Source organism: Barbus barbus (assembly GCF_936440315.1).
Source record: "Barbus barbus genome assembly, chromosome: 34".
Classification (NCBI taxonomy): Eukaryota; Metazoa; Chordata; class Actinopteri; order Cypriniformes; family Cyprinidae; genus Barbus; species Barbus barbus.
The window spans coordinates 3,120,502-3,143,124 of NC_136762.1; the positions used below are offsets into that span (position 1 = coordinate 3,120,502).

At 36.6% G+C, this 22,623-nt stretch overlaps 1 protein-coding gene and 1 long non-coding RNA gene across 2 annotated transcripts; both read right to left on the reverse strand.

Moving 5' to 3' along the window:
* Positions 1 to 7,292: 7,292 nt before the first annotated feature.
* Positions 7,293 to 9,127, reverse strand: LOC306854073 (uncharacterized protein). Its single transcript, XM_079391872.1, has 2 exons — positions 9,014 to 9,127; positions 7,293 to 8,760 (listed from the first exon to the last, which is right to left on the reverse strand). The coding sequence occupies exons 1-2, from the start codon at positions 9,096 to 9,098 to the stop codon at positions 7,934 to 7,936; spliced, it is 912 nt and encodes a 303-aa protein (XP_079247998.1). The 5' UTR covers positions 9,099 to 9,127; the 3' UTR covers positions 7,293 to 7,933.
* A 3,245-nt stretch (positions 9,128 to 12,372) lies between these two features.
* LOC306854224 lies at positions 12,373 to 15,575 on the reverse strand. Its single transcript, XR_013782807.1, has 3 exons — positions 15,513 to 15,575; positions 14,239 to 14,320; positions 12,373 to 13,967 (listed from the first exon to the last, which is right to left on the reverse strand). It is a non-coding gene; the product is annotated as an uncharacterized lncRNA (long non-coding RNA).
* Between the last annotated feature and the right edge of the window lie 7,048 nt (positions 15,576 to 22,623).

A 22,623-nucleotide genomic window follows, 5' to 3' on the forward strand; every position in this document is an offset into this window, starting at 1 on the left:
GCTGAAATGAATTAAACATATTTCCTGTTAGAAATACAGAGCATTTTGGAAAAGCAGTATATTACCAGCACATGAAAAAGATCAATAAGAAGCAATTCATCGTTATAAAACACAAGATTATAAGCAGCGAGTTAACTGTTGTATGGAAACAGACCCTTCGGTAGTTTTACTTTAGCATCAGATTTAAAAAAAAAAAAACATTTAAGCATTTATAGAACTCAATCATTACATACTCTATATGTTGGAGGAGTTTTACACACGTCTGAATTATTATTAATTTGTTTATTATTTGGTTCAAAAAATAAACAAAGAGTAACTATATTATTACTATTATAAATAAAATGTTTGTAGTGATATTTAATGGGTCACACGAGGTGCAATATGAGCACCAAACCAAATCTCCAAGTGCTCTCATCAGAACCAGACTGAAAAACTTGCACCCATAATTTATTTCTATTGTATTTTTATTTTTGAAAGGAGGTAGGGGTAGTACCGGCACTTTTTGCCCACTTCAAGCTCTGCACATAAACAATGAGTGATTAAAACAGGATAGTCAAATGATTGGGTTACACAGATGATGTGGCATTATGCAATGGAATGATGTTTGGTTATAAGACGGATGATCTTATGCAGTTTTGATATGTTAGGGCAGCCATCCTGCAAGCAGTTCTTAGAGTGAGAGTTCTTCCTCAGTGGGAACCCATTACTTTCCTCATGAGAGTCGGATGTGTCATCTCTTCAACCATTAATCTTGAGTTATCCGCCTAAATTTAACAATCTTGTTCTGTGAAGGAGATAGCTGGTATGTCGCTCCAGACTTGTTGGCGGCAGGGTATCTGATTTACGGTCATCCATGTTGCCTTTGGGGCCCCCTGGAATTCTTCTGCTTTTGCTCAGTTCTGCTCACATAGCTGTCGGATTCGCTCTAACATAGTTCCTAAATCAGACATGTCAAAATTCACTAAATTAAGCTAGATAGTTTTGAGTTTTGGGGTGAAGCTCCATATTTTTTTATGTCACAGTTTACTTGATTGTTTAATCATGAAAATGTTGCTCACTTTGATGACTTACATGTTTCCATGTGGTTTTTAAGGCTTTTTAAACGTCTAAAGCTCTTCTCGCATGGAGGGCAGTAGTACAGCTTCTCTCCGGTGTGAACTCGCTTGTGTGATTTCAGGGATCCTAACTGATTGAAACTCTTGTCACAATACGAGCACCTGTGAGGTTTTTCTCCAGTATGAATCCTTTGGTGCTGTTTCAGATTGTCAGCTCTAGTAAATCTCTTCCCACATTCACAACACACATGATCTTTCTCACTGGAGTGTGTTTTCTGATGCCGTACACAATGATCCAGCCGAGCAAAACACTTTTCACAAAATGAACATGCATAAGGTCTCACATTTGTATGAATGTATGGTTTTTTAGATGTACTGATAATTTAAAATCTTTACCACACTGATCACAGGTAAATGGTTTTTCCCCAGAGTGAAAGAGCAGGTGAAAATTGAGATCAGTTCTATATCTGAAACTCTTTTCACACTGAGTACAGTGGTATGGTTTCTCTCCAGTATGAATTCGCTCATGTATTTTCATGGTTCCTGCCTGAGCGAAGCTCTTGTCACAATATGAGCACTTATGAGGTTTTTCTCCAGTGTGGATCCTCTGGTGCTGTTTCAGACAGACAGCTTTAGTAAAGCTCTTCCCACACTCACAACACACATGATCTTTCACCTCATCATGTGTTCTCTGGCGCTGTCTACAATTTTCCATCAATTTTCCATGGAAAGAACACGAGAGAGGTTTCTCATTTATATGGTCCTTCAGATGTGTTTTCAGATTTGATGAATCTTCGCCACGCTGATAACAGATCTGCAGCTTTTTGGCTTTTATTCTTTTGAAGTCACAGTGTTTCTCCTCCACTTCACTCAGATCTTGTCTTTGCTCTGTCTTTTTCATCTGGTCTAATTGAAAGAGTTAGAAATAGTTCAAAAATGAGAAATGTAAAAATTCAGATGAACCTCAGTAGTCAATAATGAAGACTCAAAAATAAACACCAACCTGTTTGTTCCTCGGTATCTTCATGTTTTATTCTGGATGGTTCTGGATCCCTGAAGTCTTCAATCTCCTCTTCAACAAACTCCATCTTTAACAATCACAGATTTCAGCTGCTGCACTTGGAGTTTGTCCTCCTCTAGGATGATGTGACCCAAGCTTGTATCAGCCCAGAGACATCAAAGTGGGTGGACCTCATCTCTGTATGGGAGGGGCTTGGCTCACAAGGGCAGATGCCTTCAAATTACTGAATGCGTTCCTTTTATTACACTTATGAACGAACCACAAAATAAATCCTACTGTTCATTATCACTCAACTCTCTCTTAACACATAACTCTCCCAAAATATTAAAACCTGTGCACAGAATGTGTAAATTAGTGCTTAAATACCTCACCTCTCAAGCTGGTTCATGTGAATCTCTCTGAATCGGGGACATTGACATGTGCCAACATCCAGACTGAAAGTTTAAGCATCCAGCGAAAAAAACTTATCAGCTTTTCGTTACTCTTTACATGGTCGTATCAAGGTTAAACACTGACCTCTGTAGTGTTTGCTGCCACCTACTGGATATTCCTGGTCATTTATATATATATATATGGATGTGGATACTCAGAACACTAATACATGTTTGTGGCTTGTTTTATTCCTCATTTGCAAGTTGCTTTGGATAAAAACATCTGCCAAATTAATAAATGTTAATGATTAAGCAGATTGCATCAATGTATCCTATCACTCAAGACCTTGTCAGTGAAATAGTCATTTATTTTTGTTATTACACAGAGACAGAAATCATATTTTCTGATGCTGTTTATAAGTGTCCAGTCCTGAAAAACACAAAAAGAACACACATGAGGCGTTTTACCTATGCATGCTTGTTTTTTTTTAGATTTGATGGTGAAATAGGGGATTTATCACACTGATCACAGTTAAATGGCTTTTCTCCAGAGTGAATGTGCAGATGATGAAAGCCTCTTTGTCTCATCCAAATAGTTCACTGTTTTCAGCTCATTCATTATGATGATGTCTGAGATCTTTTGTAAACTGGCACATTAAACACATTCATTGTGAGACAAACTTCAATATTTCTGTTTTCATACTGAAATGAAACATGTTAGTTGTTAATTTGTCAATCTATTTGTTATCTGACTCCATCTTATTATGATCTCGAATTTAGGTTACCATGAAAGTTATTATTGATCATTCATAGGATAATTTATCTAGACATCTGATTATTATTTATAAGCACACTTTGAGTCAATAATCTCAGTATATCAATTAATCTCAAATATAACAACTTATTATCAGTCAGGTAAAAATGTATTATAGCCAATTCAGAGATATCAATTCAAAAGTCAAAGATATTAAAAGTTAAAACTAGATAAATACTCAAAGATAAAACTAGGAGCAAAGGATGCATATTGACTTCAGAAAGATGGAATATGGAGAATATATGCAACATTTTTTTAAGTATAGGCCTGCTCAGATCAAGACAAACATCCTCCAAATGGAGACAGAAACTAACATTTGAAATTTGCATTGATTAAGGCATAGATGTTGAGAGTTTTACACCTTTTGGGGGCAGATGGTCATTTGCATGAAAGACACTGGGAAAGGGCACACCCAAAGTAAACAAAACACCTCTAAACTCTTAGGATCCATTATCTTTTAGTCTACTTCTTGTAAGATTGAGACCATTGTACCAGTCACACTGAAACATGTTAAATCATACCAAACATGACTTTTAATTCACTTGCATTGGCACAGAACATTTTATACTTATATAATTCTGAGATCTGAGTGAACGAATGAATAGGTGGAGGGATTGAAGTGGGGAGAAGGAACAAATGTGAAGGAAAGACAGGAGGGAAGGAAGCTTTCTCTGCAGGGTGTGAAAACATACGTCTGTATCTCAGGAGATCAAAGTAACTACGGTTCTTTTGTAGAAGGTTTTTATTAAACAAAATATGAATTAATCAAGCATAATCAATGTGAATATTACCATTTCTGTATGAAGTTATTCTACTATTACATTCATGTATTTGCCTGTGTGTATAGAGGCATGCAAGAGAATGGAATGCGCAGTCATTACAACAGTACAGGATGTGGTGAAGCTGCACGTCCTGTTTTGACATCAGACACAATCTATGGTGAGGTCTCCTGTCTAAAAACAGACTGGAGTCACAGAAAAAAAGATAACAATAACGACTATTCCACATGAAACTATGGAAGCTTCAAGAATCACTTTATAGTTAAATGCAAAAAAAATTAAACTATATATTTTTTTATCTCACACAAATTACTTGACTGTTTTAACACAAAAATGTTGCTCAATGTGACATTTTTCCATGTGCTTTTTAAGGCTTTTTAAATGTCTAAAGCTCTTCTCGCATGGAGGGCAGTAGTACGGCTTCTCTCCAGAGTGAACTCGCTCGTGTGATTTCAGGGATCCTAACTGATTGAAACTCTTGTCACAATATGAGCACTTGTGAGGTTTTTCTCCAGTGTGAATCCTTTGGTGCTGTTTCAGATTGTCAGCTCTAGTAAATCTCTTCCCACATTCACAACACACATGATCTTTCTCACTGGTGTGTGTTTTCTGGTGCCGTACACAATGATCCAACCGAGCAAAACACTTTTCACAAAATGAACATGCATACGGTCTCACATTTGTATGGATTTTCATGTGTTCTTCTAGATTTGATGATAATTTAAAATGTGTACCACACTGATCACAGGTAAATGGCTTTACTCCAGAGTGAACGAGCAGGTGACGGTCCAGACCGGTTTTACATATGAAACTCTTTCCACACTGAGTACAGTGATACGGCTTCTCTCCAGTATGAACTCGCTCATGTATTTTCAAAGGTCCAGACTGAGTGAAACTCTTATCACAATATGAGCACTTGTGAGGTTTTTCTCCAGTGTGAATCATTTTGTGCAGTTTCAAACTAGTATTGTTAGCTAAGCTTTTCCCACACTCCAAACACACATGATCTCTCACTTCATTATGTGTTTTCTGGTGCCGTTTAAAATTTTCCATCAATGAACAATCAGCTGAATTTGAGCAGGTCTGCAGCGTTTTGTTTCTTAATCTTTGAGTTCTGAAGTCACTGTGTTCCTCCCCCCCCTTCAGTCAGCTGTTGTCTTTGCTCTTTCACTGACATCGGGTCTAAAATAAACACAGTAGACTTAGTTCAAAGAGGATAAATGTGAAAATTCAGCTGTACACTGATTAGCAGAAAATAGCAGATTAGTATCAAGAATCATATTTTTATGCGCCAAATGTTCAAAATCACTCTTGAAGTCTAAAGGTTTTGATGCCAGAAGATAGATTTTATTATCAGAAATAATGAAACTGAGAGACCGAGATAATCTCTAGAATCTGTCTGAATTATATAGGTTTTCATAAACAATACATATCATTCAGGCAACTTTTGACCCTCATGACAGCATAATAGTAACACAAAGAGGTCTCAGTTCATATCACACGTCAGCACAAGGTCATCACATGTTTTCTCTTCATAGCAGCTCATCTTATTGAGTTAAATACATGACTATAATAAAGAACAACTCTCTCTCTAACTTTAACTTTAGCATCAGAGTTAAATCTAAAATAATCCTCATTTAAGCAGTGGTAGAAATCAATATTTACCTGTGCTCTCTATGTTGGAGGAGTTTTCCACCGAGTCTGAACAGTGTGAAAGAGCCCCAGGAAAGACGCAGCAGCGTGAGCGACACTCATCGGCTCCACCCCCTTCTGGTTTAGGCTAAAGACATATGCATACAAATCACCCAGTGATGATGTACAATGTCTGTTTGTATATAAACAGCCAAAACAATAAAATCGAACTAACAAAGCCGTTTGATTTTCACCACTGAAATTTCACTTAATTCAGTTTTTGTCTTTTTTATACATTTTTTATAAGGAGCATAAATGTCCAAATGAGTGTGAACCCTGTTTAAACAGCAGAAAGCAACACTGATAGAGGTATTTGAGATATCAGATCTTCAAAGGCTTGCACTGCCATTCACTTGTTAAAACAATCAGAATGTGGATGACAGCTGCTATGCAAGATTATGATTGTGTTTAATATTTATAATTAAATATAATTAAAATATTATATTATATCATATATAATTTATAATGTAATATTTCATGGACATGGCCATAGCCAGGCTTTGAAAATGGGGAACGCCTTCTTCGTGACCCGTGTCTGAAGCCTGCATTCAAAATGACAATTTTGTTAGTGTTTGTAAATGCTGCAAATAAAGACATCACCATCAGCCACTTCAGAGTTCCTGCTGCAATAATGTGATTCATGCAAATACATAGTTTTGGACGTTGAAGAAACATTTAATGATGGGTAAAATCAAAGAGCTTTCTCAAGACCTTCGTTGCAAAACATACTGATGGCATTGGTTACAGAAGGATTTCTTTACTTCTGAATGTTCCTGTGAGCACTGTTGGGCCATAATCCGGACGTGGAAAGAACATAATTTCACCATAAACCAGCCACGCTCCTCGCAAGATTTCTGACAAAGGAGTAAAAATAATTTTCAGAAGAGTTGTCCAAGAGCCAAGGATCACTTGTGGAGAGCTTCAGAAAGACCTGGAATAGTATGCATAATTGTTTCAAAGAAAACAATAAGTAATGCACTCAACCATCATGGCCTGTATGCCCCCTCAACATGCATATTGCTGAAGAAAAAGCATGTTGAAGCTCATTTAAAGTTTGCTTCACAACATTTAGACAATACTGGGAGAATATAGTCTGATCAGATGAGATGCCATAATACACACCATGCTTGGAGGTCAAATGGCACTGCACATCACCCCAAAACATCATGGTGTAGCACTGGTAAAATTCATATAGTTGAAGGAAGGGTGAATGGAAAAATGTACCGAGACATTCTTGATAAAAATCTACTGCCATCTACCAGGATGATGAAGATGAAATGAGGATGGACATTTCAGCGAGACGATGATCCCAAGCACACAGCCAAGGAAACTCTCAATTGGTTTCAGGGAAAGACAGTAAAGTTGCTGGAATGGCCAGCCAATCACCTGACTAAGATCCAATAGAAAATCTATGGAAAGAACTAGGATAAGAGTTCATAGAAGAGGCCCAAAGATTTGAAGACTGTTTGTGTGGGCCAAAATCACACTTGAGCAATGCATGCGACTAGTTTCTCCTACAGGAGGGGTCTTGAAGCTGTCATTACCAACAAAGGCTTTTGTATGAAGTATCAAATAAATTTGAGCAAATGTGTTCTATACTTTTTTCCCCATTTTATTACACAAACTTAATTTCTGAACTTATTTGTATTGTTTTCTTTGTATGTAAGGATGACTTGGGTTGACATCTGGTGAAAATTGAATGTCAACAGCACAATACATTTACTGAGAAAAATGGTGACGTGTTCAATACTTATTTTACCCGCTGTACTGAATCTGGTGATTCAGATGATATTGTCATTGAACTTGCATTATTCAAAACAATGATTGTTGTCTTGAAATTTAATGGAATTTTTAAGCCATCTGTAAATAAAGAAAACAATCAGCTTTACTTTTTGTTTGCTGATTAATATTTTCCAACTCATGTACAATCAGAGCATAATATAGAAAACAATTACAAGACATGAATATGTCTTATTAAAGAAAGACTTGTTAGCACACAACAAACTAATTACAGTAGGAAAGATACAAATTATTATTTACACTAAGAATTATTATTTTGGTGAAACGTCAAACATCACTCTATAGTTCCTTAATCAGACTAAAAACAAGTCAAAATTCACAAAATTATACCAGTTTTTGGGAGCAACTTCATATTCGGTTTATCTCACTCAAATTACTTGACTTTGTTAATATAAAAATGTTCACTGTGACGAAATGTGACATTTTTTCATGTGATTTTTAAGGCTTTTTAAATGTTTAAAGCTCTTCCCACACTGAGTACAGTAGTATGGCATCTCTCCAGTATGAATCTGCTCATGTGCCTTCAGGGATCCTAATAGAGTGAAACTCTGGTCGCAATATGAGCACCTGTGAGGTTTTTCTCCAGTGTGAATCCTTTGGTGCTGTTGCAGAGTATCAGCTCTAGTAAATCTCTTCCCACATTCACAACACACATGATCTTTCTCACTGGAGTGTGTTTTCTGGTGCCGTTTACAATGATCCGGGCGAGCAAAACACTTTTCACAAAACGAACATGCATACGGTCTCACATTTCTATGAATTTTCATGTGTTTTTCTAGATTTGATGATGATTTAAAATGTGTACCACACTGATCACAGGTAAATGGCTTTACTCCAGAGTGAACGAGCAGGTGACGGTCCAGACCGGTTTTGCATTTGAAACTCTTTCCACACTGAGTACAGTGATACGGCTTCTCTCCAGTATGAATTCGTTCATGTTCTTTCAGGGTTCCAGACTGAGTGAAACTCTTATCACAATGTGAACACTTGTAAGGTCTTTCTCCAGTGTGAACTCTTTTATGCAGCTTCAGGTGGCCGGTTGTATTAAAGCTCTTCCCACACTCACAACACACATGATCTCTCACTTCATTATGTGTTTTCTGGTGCCGTTTACAATTTTCCATCAATGCACAATCAGCTGAATTTGAGCAGGTGTGCAGTGTTTTGTGAGTTCTGAAGTCACTGTGTTCCTCCTCCCCTTCAGTCAGCTCTTTCACTTTCATCGGGTCTAAAATAAACACAAGTACTTAGAATTAGTTCAAGGAGGACAAACGTGAAAATTCAACTGAACTCCAGCTGAAAATAACAGATCAGGTTAATGAGTTGCATTTTCCCTATTATATATCATACTTATAGAAGCTTTGTTAATAAAATAAATTGTATTAATCGCTAGGAAATACTTCTGTATTTATCATCTCTATATTAATCATTTCACAGCTAGCAAAGCAGTCAATAATGAAGAATGAAGAATAAAAACCAACCTTTCTGATCCTCAGTATCTTCATGTTTTATTATGCATAACTCTGGATCACCGATGTCCTCATTTTCCTCTTTAATACGCTCCATCTGTATGTTAAACAGACTACAGTTGATACACCTGGAGTCTCTCCAGCTGTTCTTGTCTATTAGATGATTATCAGCACATGGTGAATTGTTGTGAATGCCATCCTATGATGCAGCTTAAAGAACCAGACCTGTTGAAGTCAATAAAATAATGATTCGGTGCAATTTATTGCTTTAATTTTGTATTTATTTATTTAGTATCGCCATACATTCATCTGTCTCATGCAATTTCAGTAGGTGTTTTTTTTTTCTGAAAACACTACTGTAGTAAATTGACAGGATTTATGTCAGTAAACAGATTCCTTTGCAAACCATTTCTAATCGTTTGCATGATTAAAATAATCAATTTTGCTGTTCTGACAGCATCTTATTCTAAGGACATCTTAAAAAAACACAAACAAGAAGCTGGCATGCAATAAAGCGTTTTTAGTTGAAATGTCCTAGTTACAGTAATGCATTAAGTTTAGTTACATACAACACAAAGGAAAAAAAAAATGTCTGATATTATGAAGCATTTCTAAACATTACATATGAATGAACGAAGCAAGCTCATGGCATCTAAACAGAAGCAGCTGAGATCTTCAACTGTTGAGCACGACTGTTAGTAAACGATCGGATATGAATCTGTCTGACTAAATCCATATGATATTGCTTTTATGTGTTTTTAATTCTTACCTCTGTAGTTCACTCTCGTCTTAAATGTGCTGCCGCAAACGCGCTCGCTCCTGTCGTAAACACATGTAAGAATTGAGCAGCAAAGGTTTCTCGCTTCCAAATGACTTTAAGACAACTCCACTGATCTTACACTGTTTTGGTTGGCATAAAGTGGCAGTTTACAATGAATAAAGTGTGTCGCTTTCATTTAAATCCAAAATTGTTGGACACAAAGAACAAAGATGCTTCAAACTCCATAAATAAAGCATGCATCCCTGATAGCAGCCCCTTGACTCTCTAAGATTATATACAATAGCACAGAAATTATACCTGGTACCTATATTAAGATTTAGGTGTCAGTCAGTCAAGATACATTACCATAAAAAGCTGGACTTAAAATGCATTCAATTCTATAACACATTATATAAAATCACACATAAACAGATGCCATCTTGGCAATTTTATTCTTGTAATATAAGTTTATGTTCCAGAGAAATATGTACATTTATAAATAAATGTGTCTGGTTTATTTGAAAACTCACAATTTAAACAAACTGAGGGAATTGTTTCAAACTTGTTTGTTACATTTGTTTCCTGTTTTAAGTCTTTATGAGGGGATTTTCAATCAAAGGATAAAAATGCATAAATGCACAATTAAAGTCATAATTAGCTGTTCCCCAACAACTTTATTTGAACAAACTACACATTTACTTTATCTGAATCTCACTTGGAAAAAGTATTTGATTCTGAAGAAAACGTGTGTTCACCGAGACACAGAACAATGCTTTTTAATATGAATCGCTAGTCTTTGACTGACTGAAGCTCTCTCTACACTGAGTACAGAGATACAGAGATACATGTGTGTTAAGATTTCCTCTGTGTGTGAAGCTCTCTCCACATTGTGAGCAGGTGTGCAGCTTTTCAGCGTTGGTTCTTTGAGCTTGTAAGGTACAACGGTCATCCTCTGCTTCATTTAGTTCATGCATTGCCTGGTTCACTTCCATCCAGTCTAAAATACAAATAATATGTGGTTAAAATCAGTTCAAGTGAACCCTGATTTAATAGCAGAAAGAAGAGATATCTATATAAACTATCATATGTCTGATGTGCCAAAGGTTAGTTCTGTCATTCTCTTGTTAATTCAAATAAAATGTGGATGACAACTGCCATACAATCATTTAAATGCATTTTATGTATAATTTATCATCTCAATATTACTCAAATTAAGAATAGACACCAACCTGTTTGATCCTCAGTATCATCATGTTTAATTATACATGCTTCTGGATCACTCACATATTTCTCATATTTTCATATTTCAGTCAATTCCTCCTGTTATGTACTCTCATGATGATCCTCTTCTTTCACGTTTTGCAGCAGGTCGTAAACCCCTTTAAGGTGCATTTGCGCCATCTACTGAAATGTAGAGCAGTGTGTTTGGAAAAAGGGAATAAATGACCCAATTCCTATCCTTCTGTTCTGCGCAGTTTGATTTAGAAGTGAATTATATAATCAGACATTATACAGGTGCATCTCAGAAAATTAGAAAATGGTGAAAAAGTGAAACTTTCATATATATTTTAGATCCATTGCATGTAAAATAAAATGTAAATATTCTAATATTTTGAGATACTGATTTTTGACTTTCATGAGCTGTAAGCTCTAATCATCAAAATTAAAACAAAACAACTTTTGAAGTGTTTTACTTTACATGTTATGAATCTAAAATACATGAAAGTTTCACTTTTTGAAATAAGTTAGAAGAAAAATTTTACTTTTTCACCATATTCAAATTTTCTGAGATGCACCTGTGTGTGTGTATATATATATGTTTTTATATATCAGAAAAAATGCATGGATGCATAATCATTAAATCTCTGTCTACACTAAAATATTAATATAAAAGATGAAACAAAACCTGAACTGAAAAGTATCTTTATGACAAAAAATTGAAGATAAGTCAAATTGAAATTAATTTCATGCAGAAAAAAACATTGGTTGTTGGTTATGTGGGAGCAACATTTATATTCTTATATTTATTTAATCTTTAATTTGTTGCTTTTGTTCCTAGTCTCAGACATTTGTGACCCTGGACCACAAAAGCAGTCATAAGTGGCTCAAGTATATTTGTAGCAATAGCCAACAATACACTGTATGGGTCAAAATTATAAATTTTACTTTTATGCCCAAAATCATTAGGATATTAAGTAAAGATCATGTTCCACGAAGATATTTAGTAAATTTCCTACCGTAAATATCAAAACTTAATTTTTGATTAGTAATATTAGGATTTAATTTGGACAACTTTAAAGGTGATTTTCTCAATATGTAGATTTTTTTGCACCCTCAGATTCCAGATTTTCAAATAGTTGTATAAGTCCATATTATAACAAAGCATTCATCAAAGGAAAGCTTATTTGTTCAGTTTATGATGTATAAATCTCAATTTATAAAAATGGACTATTATGACTGGTTTTGTGGTCCAGGTTCACATTTGATACGACATTTCCAACATATTAATAAAAGAGCAAGAATCAGAATAAAAATAATGAAGAAAACAAACATAAATGTAAAATAATAAAGTAGTTGCTAGAGCCCAATAAAATCATACAACACATAAATTACGTGGCATTTCACAGCAGCGCATATTTATTAAAAAAAATATGAATCTCATATTATTCACTTCATAGCACTGATTTTTTTTTTCCACTGTCACACATCACTAATGTCTTTTAGACTTCATAAAACTTATAAAGACACCTCTACACAGTTACATCATTGTTTATCAAATCTTCCTACCACCTTTACAGCCTAACTTGGTTGTTGTCTTATATTGGTAATGCTTTGTTCAACTTTAAATTTCATTTAATGACAGAAAAATGCAAATTAAAAACAGCATTATTTTACTTATTTTCCATTGCACTGTTGCGATGATGATGAACATAAAAGTAATATTTGCTCTCAAGAACCTCTACAGAACGTTTGCTATAAATTACATGCGTTTCAAACCCACAAATGTGAAAAGGACACTTAAGCAACTTCTTAAGTGCGAGAAACCGATTGATTAAAAACCCCAGCTGCTCAACTTTGGACAATGCTTATATTAGCAAGTTTACTTGCTATGTATGTGAAACTCTCCCAACGCTGAGTACAGTGGTACTGCTTTCCTCTAGTATGAACTTGCTTGTGTATATTCAATGATACTCGATGAGCAAAACTTGTATGTTTAGTAAGGTTTTTCTCCAGTATGAATGTGCATATGACGTATGAGACCTGATGCCTCCACGAAACTCTTTTCACACTGCGTACACCTGTATGGTTTCTCTCTAGTATGGATCATTATGTGCCTATCAAGATGTACTTTTTGCGTGAAACTGTATTCACAATGAGGGCATGTGTATGGTCTCTCTCCAGTATGAAGTCTTAAGTGTCTCTTAAGATTCTGTTTATGTGTGAAGCTCTTTCCACACTGAGAGCAGCTGAAAGACCTGATCTTAAAGGCCTGATGGTAAAATTTTATGTGCTTGCTAAGGTGTGCTTTTTCTGCAAAACTCTTTCCACAATCAGGGCAGGTGTTTGGTTTCTCTCCAGTGTGACGTCTTAGGTGTACTTTAAGTCTGTATTCATTTGGACAGACCTTTCCACACTCAGTGCATGTGTAAGATGTCCCTCCGATATGCATTCTTATGTGCTTGGCAAGATGTTGTTTTTCTGCAAAACTCTTTCCACACTGAGGGCATGTGAATGGTTTCTCTCCAGTATGAATTTTTAAGTGTCTTTTAAGTCTGCATTTAAATGCATAGCTCTTTCCACAATAAGAGCAGGTGAAACACTGCTTTTCTCCAGAGTGAATTTTTGCATGGTTCTTTAGGCTCTCTCTACTTGCAAAACCGCGTCCGCATTGATCACACTCGAACGGCTTTTCTCCGGTGTGAATTCTTATGTGGCACTGAAGGTGTTTGTTTAGTATGAAACTCTTTCCGCAATGATGGCAGGTGTACGGTTTTTCTCCAGTGTGAGTTTTTAAGTGATAATCCAGGTTCTCTTTACGTGTAAAACTTGTTTCACACTGATGACATTTTAAAGACTTTCTGGCTTTTGTTCTTTGTGTTCTGCTTCGTGAGACAAAGGTTTCTTCTCCATTTATAAGACTTTGAGGTTTCTCACACCACTCCACTCCATTAGGTTCTTGATTTTCCTCTTTCACCTCCATCAGATCTGGAAAAAAAATCAAATGCAATCTTAATCAAAACGTAAAAAAACAACAACAACAGCGATCAAACATCTGTATGTGATATTTAGATAAAGTTAGTTGTGATGTTAATACACTCAAAAAACTAATACTGTTCCGCGTTATAAAGTTTTAGATGAATAGTCCAATGCAATTTGAATTAGTCGTAATTTCACTACTTCTAAAATCTACGATATAAAATCTGGCGAACTGCCAGACGCTAATGTTCGTCATCAGAAATCGAGAAGGGACTCCAACCGCTTTATTCCTCAAGTGTCTTCATATATGTTCATGGTTCTGGATAACTCTGTGAATTGTGATCGCTGTGTGGTGACCAAATCTGCTGAGCAAAACATTCAACATAAGTCACTGAATTGATAGTTTCTATAAAAAAAATGGACTGATATTTCTGTTTTTGTTTTATTTGCTGAAAAATTGTATGGCCATAAACAAGTAAAGTCAAAAGTTTACATACACCTTGCCGAATCTGCAAAATCATACAAAATGCATGTTATTGTTTATTTAGTACTGACCTGAATAAGATATTTCACAGAAAAGACATTTATGTATAGTCCACAAGAGACAATACTAGATTCATTTATAAAAATGACCCCGTTCAAAAGTTTACATCCCCTTGATTCTTAATACTGTGTTGTTACCTGAACGATCCACAGCTGTGTTTTTTTGTTTGTTTAGTGATAGTTGTTCATGAGTTCTTCAGAACTCTTCAGAAAAATCATTCATGTCCCACAAATTCTTTGGTTTTCCAGCATTTTTGTCTATTTTAACCCTTTCCAACAATGACTGTATGATTTTGATATTCATGTTTTCACACTGAGGACAACTGAGGGACTCATATGTAACTATTACAGAAGGTTCAAACGCTCACTGATGCTCCAGATGGAAAAACCATGCATTAAGAGTCGGGGCGTGAAAACTTTTGAACAGAATGAAGATGTGTACATTTTTTTTCTTATTTTGCCTAAATATTTTGATTATTTATTTAAATTTATAAATGCAAACATCTTTTATGTGAGATATCTTATTCAGGTCAGTACTAAATAAACAATTTTGTATGATCTCTCTAATTTTGGTAAAAAAAAAAAAAAAAAAATTGCAGATTCTGCAAGGTGTGTTTAAACTTTTGACTTCAACTGTATATAATTTTATTCATATATTGGTTGAAAACCAAACCACATATGAAGACAAAAATTAAAACAAGCAAAACACAAAATCCATCAGAGACTTGTTTGTACCCATTAAACACTAGAGCACCAAACAATCAATTTGATCATTTAAATTAATATTATGTGTCAGAATACAGCAGATGTATATTCTAGGACATTTAAAATATGAAAGCATATTTAATACACAAACATACCTATGTGCAACCGTTTCATTTGGCAGCAGATTGTATATAAAAAAAGTGCACGGGTGTACAAAGACATTGCATACAGAAAATGACATTTTAACATCCAAACACTTATTAGTTGTATCACATGCCTTCTTATTTTAAAGAAGAGATGTCTTACCAGTTGTTTTCTTCCCGCATATGCACAAATACAACACTCCGCCGTAAACGCGCTCTCACTGTCGTAAACATTTGCGTCTGCTGGCGTCACATTGAGCAGGATGGTTTTCCTCCAGATGGCACTGAATGAAACTGAGACGCTTGGCATTTTTTATTTTAACGTAGCATGAAAGATCTCAAACTTAAGGCATTTGTTACATCTCGTCCTGTGTTTCTGAAAATTGTTAACTTGGTCCAGCTATTTAAATTTGAATATATAAAGTACCAGATATACTGATGAATATTTTGAGGTCATGTACTCCAGACAAATTTATTTTCAGGTAAAGTGGGCCATCCCTTATTTATAAAAAATTATACTGCATCTTAATTTAAAACACATGGGCCTGGTTTCACAGACTAAGACATAGTTCAATTAGGGCATTTAACTCATTTTTATAAATGTGCCTTAGAAAAAACATTACTGGTGTGCATCTAAAGACAAAACAAAGGTCCTGGTATATTTTAAGATCAGTCAGTGCAAGTTTCCTTCAGTTGAAACAGCTCAGATTTACATTTTAGTCTAGGACTAGGTTTTTTCATAGTAATATGCATAGAAATTATACTTACTTTGACCATCATATCGGACCTATTCGCTAACACTTGGGACTGTCTGTAATGGGGCATTGTAAAAAAAAACAGTTGAGCCAGTTGAACAGATAATATTTTACAGCTACTAAAACGGTCAAATGAAGACTCAAGAATGGACAAAAGCCTGTTTGTTGCTCAGTATCTTCATGATTCATTTTGGATGGTTCTGGATCACTCATGTCATCAATCTCCTCTTTAATGAACTCAATATTCACATATATGGCACAGATTTCAGCTCCTGCACCTGGAGTTTGTCTCTTAGGATGATGTAAATATTCTCAACTTGCTGAAAAGCCAATAGCTCCCTGTTTTCGCCTCATTCATTACGATAATGTCTGAGATCTTCTGTAAATTTGCCCATTAAACACATTTCATTGTGTGTCAACATCATCACAAAATAAAATCTATTACTGAACAGCTAAATACTATGATGGACTAAGTAAAGTAAAGTAAAGTAAAGTCGTGACGTATTGTCAAGTATGGTGACCCATACTCGAAATTGGTGCTCTGCGTTTAACCCATCCAAGTGCACACACACAGCAGTGAGTAGTGAACAAATGCACACACACACACACACACACACACCGTGAACACACACCCGGAGCAGTGGGCAGCCATGCTGCAGCGCCCGGGGAGCAGTTGGGGGTTCGGTGCCTTGCTCAAGGGGCACCTCAGTCGTGGTATTGAGGGTGGAGAGAGCGCTGGACATTCCCTCCCCCCACCTACAATCCCTGCCGGCCGGGGGCTTGAACTCGCAACCTTTCGATTACAAGTCCGACTCTCTAACCATTAGGCCACGACTTCCCCCAGGGGAAGGGGGGGAAGGGACGTTCTCTGCATTTAACCCATCCAGGTACACCTGGAGCAGCGGGCAGCCATCAATGCGGCGCCCGGGGAGCAGTTGAGGGGTTTGGTGCCTTGCTCAAGGGTCTCACCTCAGTCGCGTTTGCCGGACCTGAGACTCGAACCCACGACCTTCGGGTTACAAGTCCAACTCTCTATCCATTAGGCCACGACTGCCCCCTGACTAACACATCAATAAAAAAAAAAATATATATATCACAATCAGATGTCAGTGAAATGGACATTTTATTTGCATTATTAGCCTATGCACCTTTTTGTTGCAGAGAAATGTATAAATTAATATCTTAGAAAAAAGTTATACGTTACAAAAAAAGGTCAGAAATTGAGGAGGCATTGAATTAAATGATAAAAAAAACAATGTAAGATTAAAGTGACTAAATACCTGTGCTATTCTCCATCAACAAAGACTAAACATTCACTCAAATCTTCTGGCATTTCACAGCAAAATTAGCTTATTTGAGTCAATTGCACATTAACAGTATCTGAATCTCACATTATTTACTTGAAATACTGAATCTGTATAAGTTGACTTAACTTAATAAAATTGAGGAAACCCATTGCCTTAAAATGATCAATAATATATATATATAAAAAAAATTAAGTGACAATTAACCTGACAATTCACTTAATTTTTTTTAATTATTATTTACTTGATCATTTTAATGCAAAGGGTTTCCTCAATGCAACTTATCCCTTTTTACAGTGTATAAAACATTTGTTCACTCTGACACAGAAACATGTTTTTAATATGAGTCACTAGAGTTACTGAATATTACTGAGTACAGAGGTATGGTTTCTCTCCAGTATGAACTCGCTCATGCTTTTTCAGGCTTCCAGACACAGTGAAACTCCTGTCACAATATGAGCACTTGTAAGGTTTTTCTCCAGTATGAATCCTTTGGTGCTTTTTCAGATAGACAGCTGCAGTAAAGCTCTTCCCACACTCACAACACACATGATTTCTCACCTCACTGTGTGTTTTCTGGTGCTGTTTACAAACATCTAGCCTTGAAAAACTCTTTCCACAGTAAGAACACACATGAGGTTTCTCGTCTGAATGAACCGTCATGTGACTTTTTAGACGTGATGATGATATAAACTTTTTACCACACTGATCACAGCTAAATAGCTTTTCTCCAGAGTGAATGTGCAGATGATAACTGAGACCTGATGCATCAGTAAAACTCTCTCCACACTGAGTACAGTGGTATGGTTTCTCTCCAGTATGAACTCGCTCGTGCTTTTTCAGGTTTCCAGACACAGTGAAACTCTTGTCACAATATGAGCACTTGTAAGGTTTTTCTCCAGTGTGAATTCTTTGATGCAGTTTCAGATAGACAGCTTTGGTAAAGCTCTTCCCACACTCACAACACGCATGATCTCTCACTTCATTATGCATTTTCTGGTGCTGTTTACAATTGTCCAGTCTTGAAAAACTCTTTCCACAGTAAGAACACACATGAGGCTTCTCATCTGAATGGACTGTCAGGTGGCTTTTTAGACTTGATGATGAAATAAACTTTTTATCGCACTGATCACAGCTAAAAGGCTTTTCTCCAGAGTGAATGAGCAGATGATAACTGAGACCTGATGCTCCAGCAAAACTCTTTCCACACTGAGAGCATGTGTGCAGCTGTTTTTTTATTTTACAGTGTTCCTTTTCAACTTCATTCAGCTGCTGTTTTACTTCAATCCAGTCTAAAATAAAAATTAAATTGCGTGGTTAAAATCAACTGGATCTTTGTTACATTAATGAATCATGAATGGACACCAACCTGTTTGTTGCTCAGTATCTTCATGTTTTATTCTGGATGGTTCTGGGTCACTGATGTCTTCAATTTCCTCTTTAATGAACTCCATCTTTAACAGTCATTTGATGATGTGATGATGTGAATATCCTCCGGTATTTATAGGTGAATTGTTGTGGGAGGTGCTTTACTAACCGAGGAAAAGTGGAAAGATTATTTTTAGAGATACACACAGCATGAACAGACTGAATAATGGCTGTATTTATAAATAAATAAATAGGTACATTAGAAAAGAAACACAAAAACATGTAGTCATGAAATCTTCTTCATCACACAACAGTGATCTCATGAATCTACCAATATATTACACTCTAATTAATAATAAATCAACACATGCAGACTTCAGACAGTGAACATCTCTCACAGATACAGACGGGAAATGTACAGCATCCAGCGAAAATATCCCACGACTGACCTTTATTTATGATCGACAGCAGTGTCTCTTTAGTCCATTAAAATATCCAGCACTCGTCTTTCACGCTACTCTCTTCTGCGCATGCTCCATTTGTTCCTTTGCGGTTTTATAACTCTTTAGCTTAGTGTATTGATGCCATCTAATGGAAAATGCTGGTAATACAGACATATCTTTAGTCCGTTAGGTGTGTCCTGATTAAACGTGATTCCGAGTTAACCCACAGTCCTGATCATAGTCTTGTTCCAGCCTGTTAATGCCAGATTATATCTGCTTTTGACTAGCATTAAAGAAACAAACTGGAAACCAAATACTTATGTTCACTTAATTTACACTGAATAATCTCTCCTGATAATGAGACTTCCTGCTGATAGTCTGAGAGTTTATTATTGTGTTTAACTGAGCTGCTGAAAAACCATTGGCTCCTTGTTTTCTCCTCATTCATGATGATGATGATGATGTCAGAGGTCTTCTGTAAATTGGCACATTAAACACATTTCATTGTGTGACAAACTACAATATCAACACAAATAAAATATATTACTGCCTCTGAACAAAATAAAATATCTGACTAAAATACTATTATACAAAACATCAATACAATAATCAGATGTCAGTGAAATTAAAAATTGATTTGCATCATTATACAGAGCCTATTCAATGTTAATGTTGCGAGCCGGCGGGCATTGTCCCAGCCGCTTGCCCCCCCTGTCGCAGAAGTGGAAGAGGTTGCTGAGGGACCCTGTGAGGGCCCCTGACTCATCGTCATGCCCAGAGGAAGCCTCAGCTTCCTAGCCAGCCCAGGAGGGCTTCTGGTTCCTGTGGGTTGTCCTGTCCAGTCCTGTTCCTTGTTTGTCTAACCCCGGAGGGCTCCTGATTACCCCTAACTTCCCCAGGGGTCCGAGGCCAAGACCCCGAAGACCATCTTCCATGGCCTCCTGAGCTCCCAGCTCCTCCGTCTGTTCCACTCTGGAGGTCCCCGTCCTGTGTTCCTGTCCTTGTCTGTCCTGAGGGGCCTCCAGAGCGCCCACCCCCCCTCCCCGATGGAACTGTTAAGGCTCGGGACGAGCCTTTCGGGAGGGGGGAGTAATGTCAGGGTTCTGTCGTGTCTGTCATGTGTTCCCGCCTCATGTTTCCTTATTTGGTTTGTTTCCTGTCCTTGTTTCATGTGATTATTAGTTCATTCTGTTCAGGTGTGTTTGTCTCATTAGTGCGTGTATTTAAGTTCCTGCTTGTTGAGTTTCGTGTTGTTTATTTAACTTGCAATTGTTCCTTTTGTTTTTGTTTTAGGTCCAAGTTTTTCCCCGTCTTCATTAGAGAACCGTGTTCTCAATGAAGACGGGGAAGCACGAGGAACCGAAGGATAAACAGATTTCCAGCCACTGTATTAGCTCTACTGCTGTATATATGTTTATGGAGATGAAAACTAAAAAACTAAAGAGAGAAAACTTGCACTTAACTTTTTCACAGGCATTTTGTTTTCATATTAGACAGATATCGTGATGTATCATTATAGAATATATCAATTATCGCAGAATCGCTGTATCGTGATATTATCGTTATCGTGGACCAAGTATCGTGATTCATTTCGTATAGTGAGGTACGCTACCCTGCGTTTCCCACCCCTAATAATCAGAGATGTCAGTCAAATGGAAATTTTATTTGCATCATTATACAGAGCAAATTTGATGTTGTATATATATAATAATATTGCATTTATAATAATACAACTTTGAGTTTTTTAATCAAAAAATAAAAAACATGCTTAAAAAAAATCATTTTTGGCATTTCACAAAAAAAAAAAGGGTTTCATATTCACTTTATCTGAATCTCACTGTATTTACTTGAAATATTGAATCTGTAGAAAACATTTGTTCACTCTGACACAGAACAATGCTTTTTAATATGGGTCACTAGATTTGCTGACTGAGTGAAACTCTCTCCACACTGAGTACAGAGGTATGGTTTCTCTCCAGTATGAACTCGCTCATGCTTTTTCAGGGTTCCAGACACAGTGAAACTCCTGTCACAATAAGAGCACTTGTAAGGTTTTTCTCCAGTATGAATCCTTTGGTGCCGTCTCAGATCCCCAGCTGCAGTAAAGCTCTTCTCACACTCACAACACACATGATTTCTCACCTCACTGTGTGTTTTCTGGTGCTGTTTACAAACTTCTAGCCTTGAAAAACTCTTTCCACAGTAAGAACACACATGAGGTTTCTCGTCTGAATGAACTGTCAGGTGGCTTTTTAGACTTGATGAAGAAATAAACTTTTTACCACACTGATCACAGATAAATGGCTTTTCTCCAGAGTGAATGAGCAGATGATAACTGAGACTTGATGCATCAGCAAAAGTCTTTCCACACTGAGTACAGTGGTACGGCTTCTCTCCAGTATGAACTCGCTCATGTACTTTAAGATGTTCAGCTCGATTGAAACTCTTGTCACAATATGAGCACTTGTAAGATTTTTCACCAGTATGAATTCTTTGGTGCTGTTTCAGACAGTCAGCTCTAGAAAAGCTCTTGCCACACTCACAACACACATGATCTCTCACTTCATCATGTATTTTCTGGTGCTGTTTATAACTGGCCAGCCATGAAAAACTCTTTCCACAGTAAGAACACACATGAGGCTTCTCGTCTGAATGAACTGTCAGGTGGCTTTTTAGACTTGATGAAGAAATAAACTTTTTATCGCACTGATCACAGCTAAATGGTTTTTCTCCAGAGTGAAGGAGCAGATGTTTACGGAGATTTGCTGCATCAGTGAAACTCTTTCCACACTGAGGGCATGTGTATGGTTTCTCTCCAGTGTGGATTCTCATGTGTCTCTTAAGGACTCCTTTTTCTCTGAAACTCTTTCCACACTGGGAGCAGGTGTGCAGCTGTTTTGTTTTTTTTCTTGGGGTTTTGATTTTACAATGTTCCTCCTCCACTTCATTCATCTCATGTCTTTGCTGTTTTACTTCTATCCAGTCTAAAATAAAGAAATTATGTTGTTAAAATCAGTTTAAGAGAACCTGATTTACAGTTTTTTCAATCGCTTACAAACATTTTCAAAACTTTGCCTCTTTTTTTTTTTTGTTGTTCTCAAAACTTTACACACAAATCCAAGAACTGCACACACACAAAATGCAAAGTGCCTCTGGGGTCATGGGCATGACTTTGTTACATAAGGTCTCGAGAGAAGGCAGAACGAAGGTTATCATTCTATTAAGACCATAGTGATGGTCAGAGTGAGGTCGAAATAGATCTTAAAATGCATAGCCAATCTGTCATTTTTGGATGCGCTTTCTGCTGTCTCATGCAGTCTACGTGAAATTCAGCGCGTCACAACAATGAACCGGCCCACAGACATAAATCTAGGTCTATAGAAAGCATGAAAGGTAGGCTATGC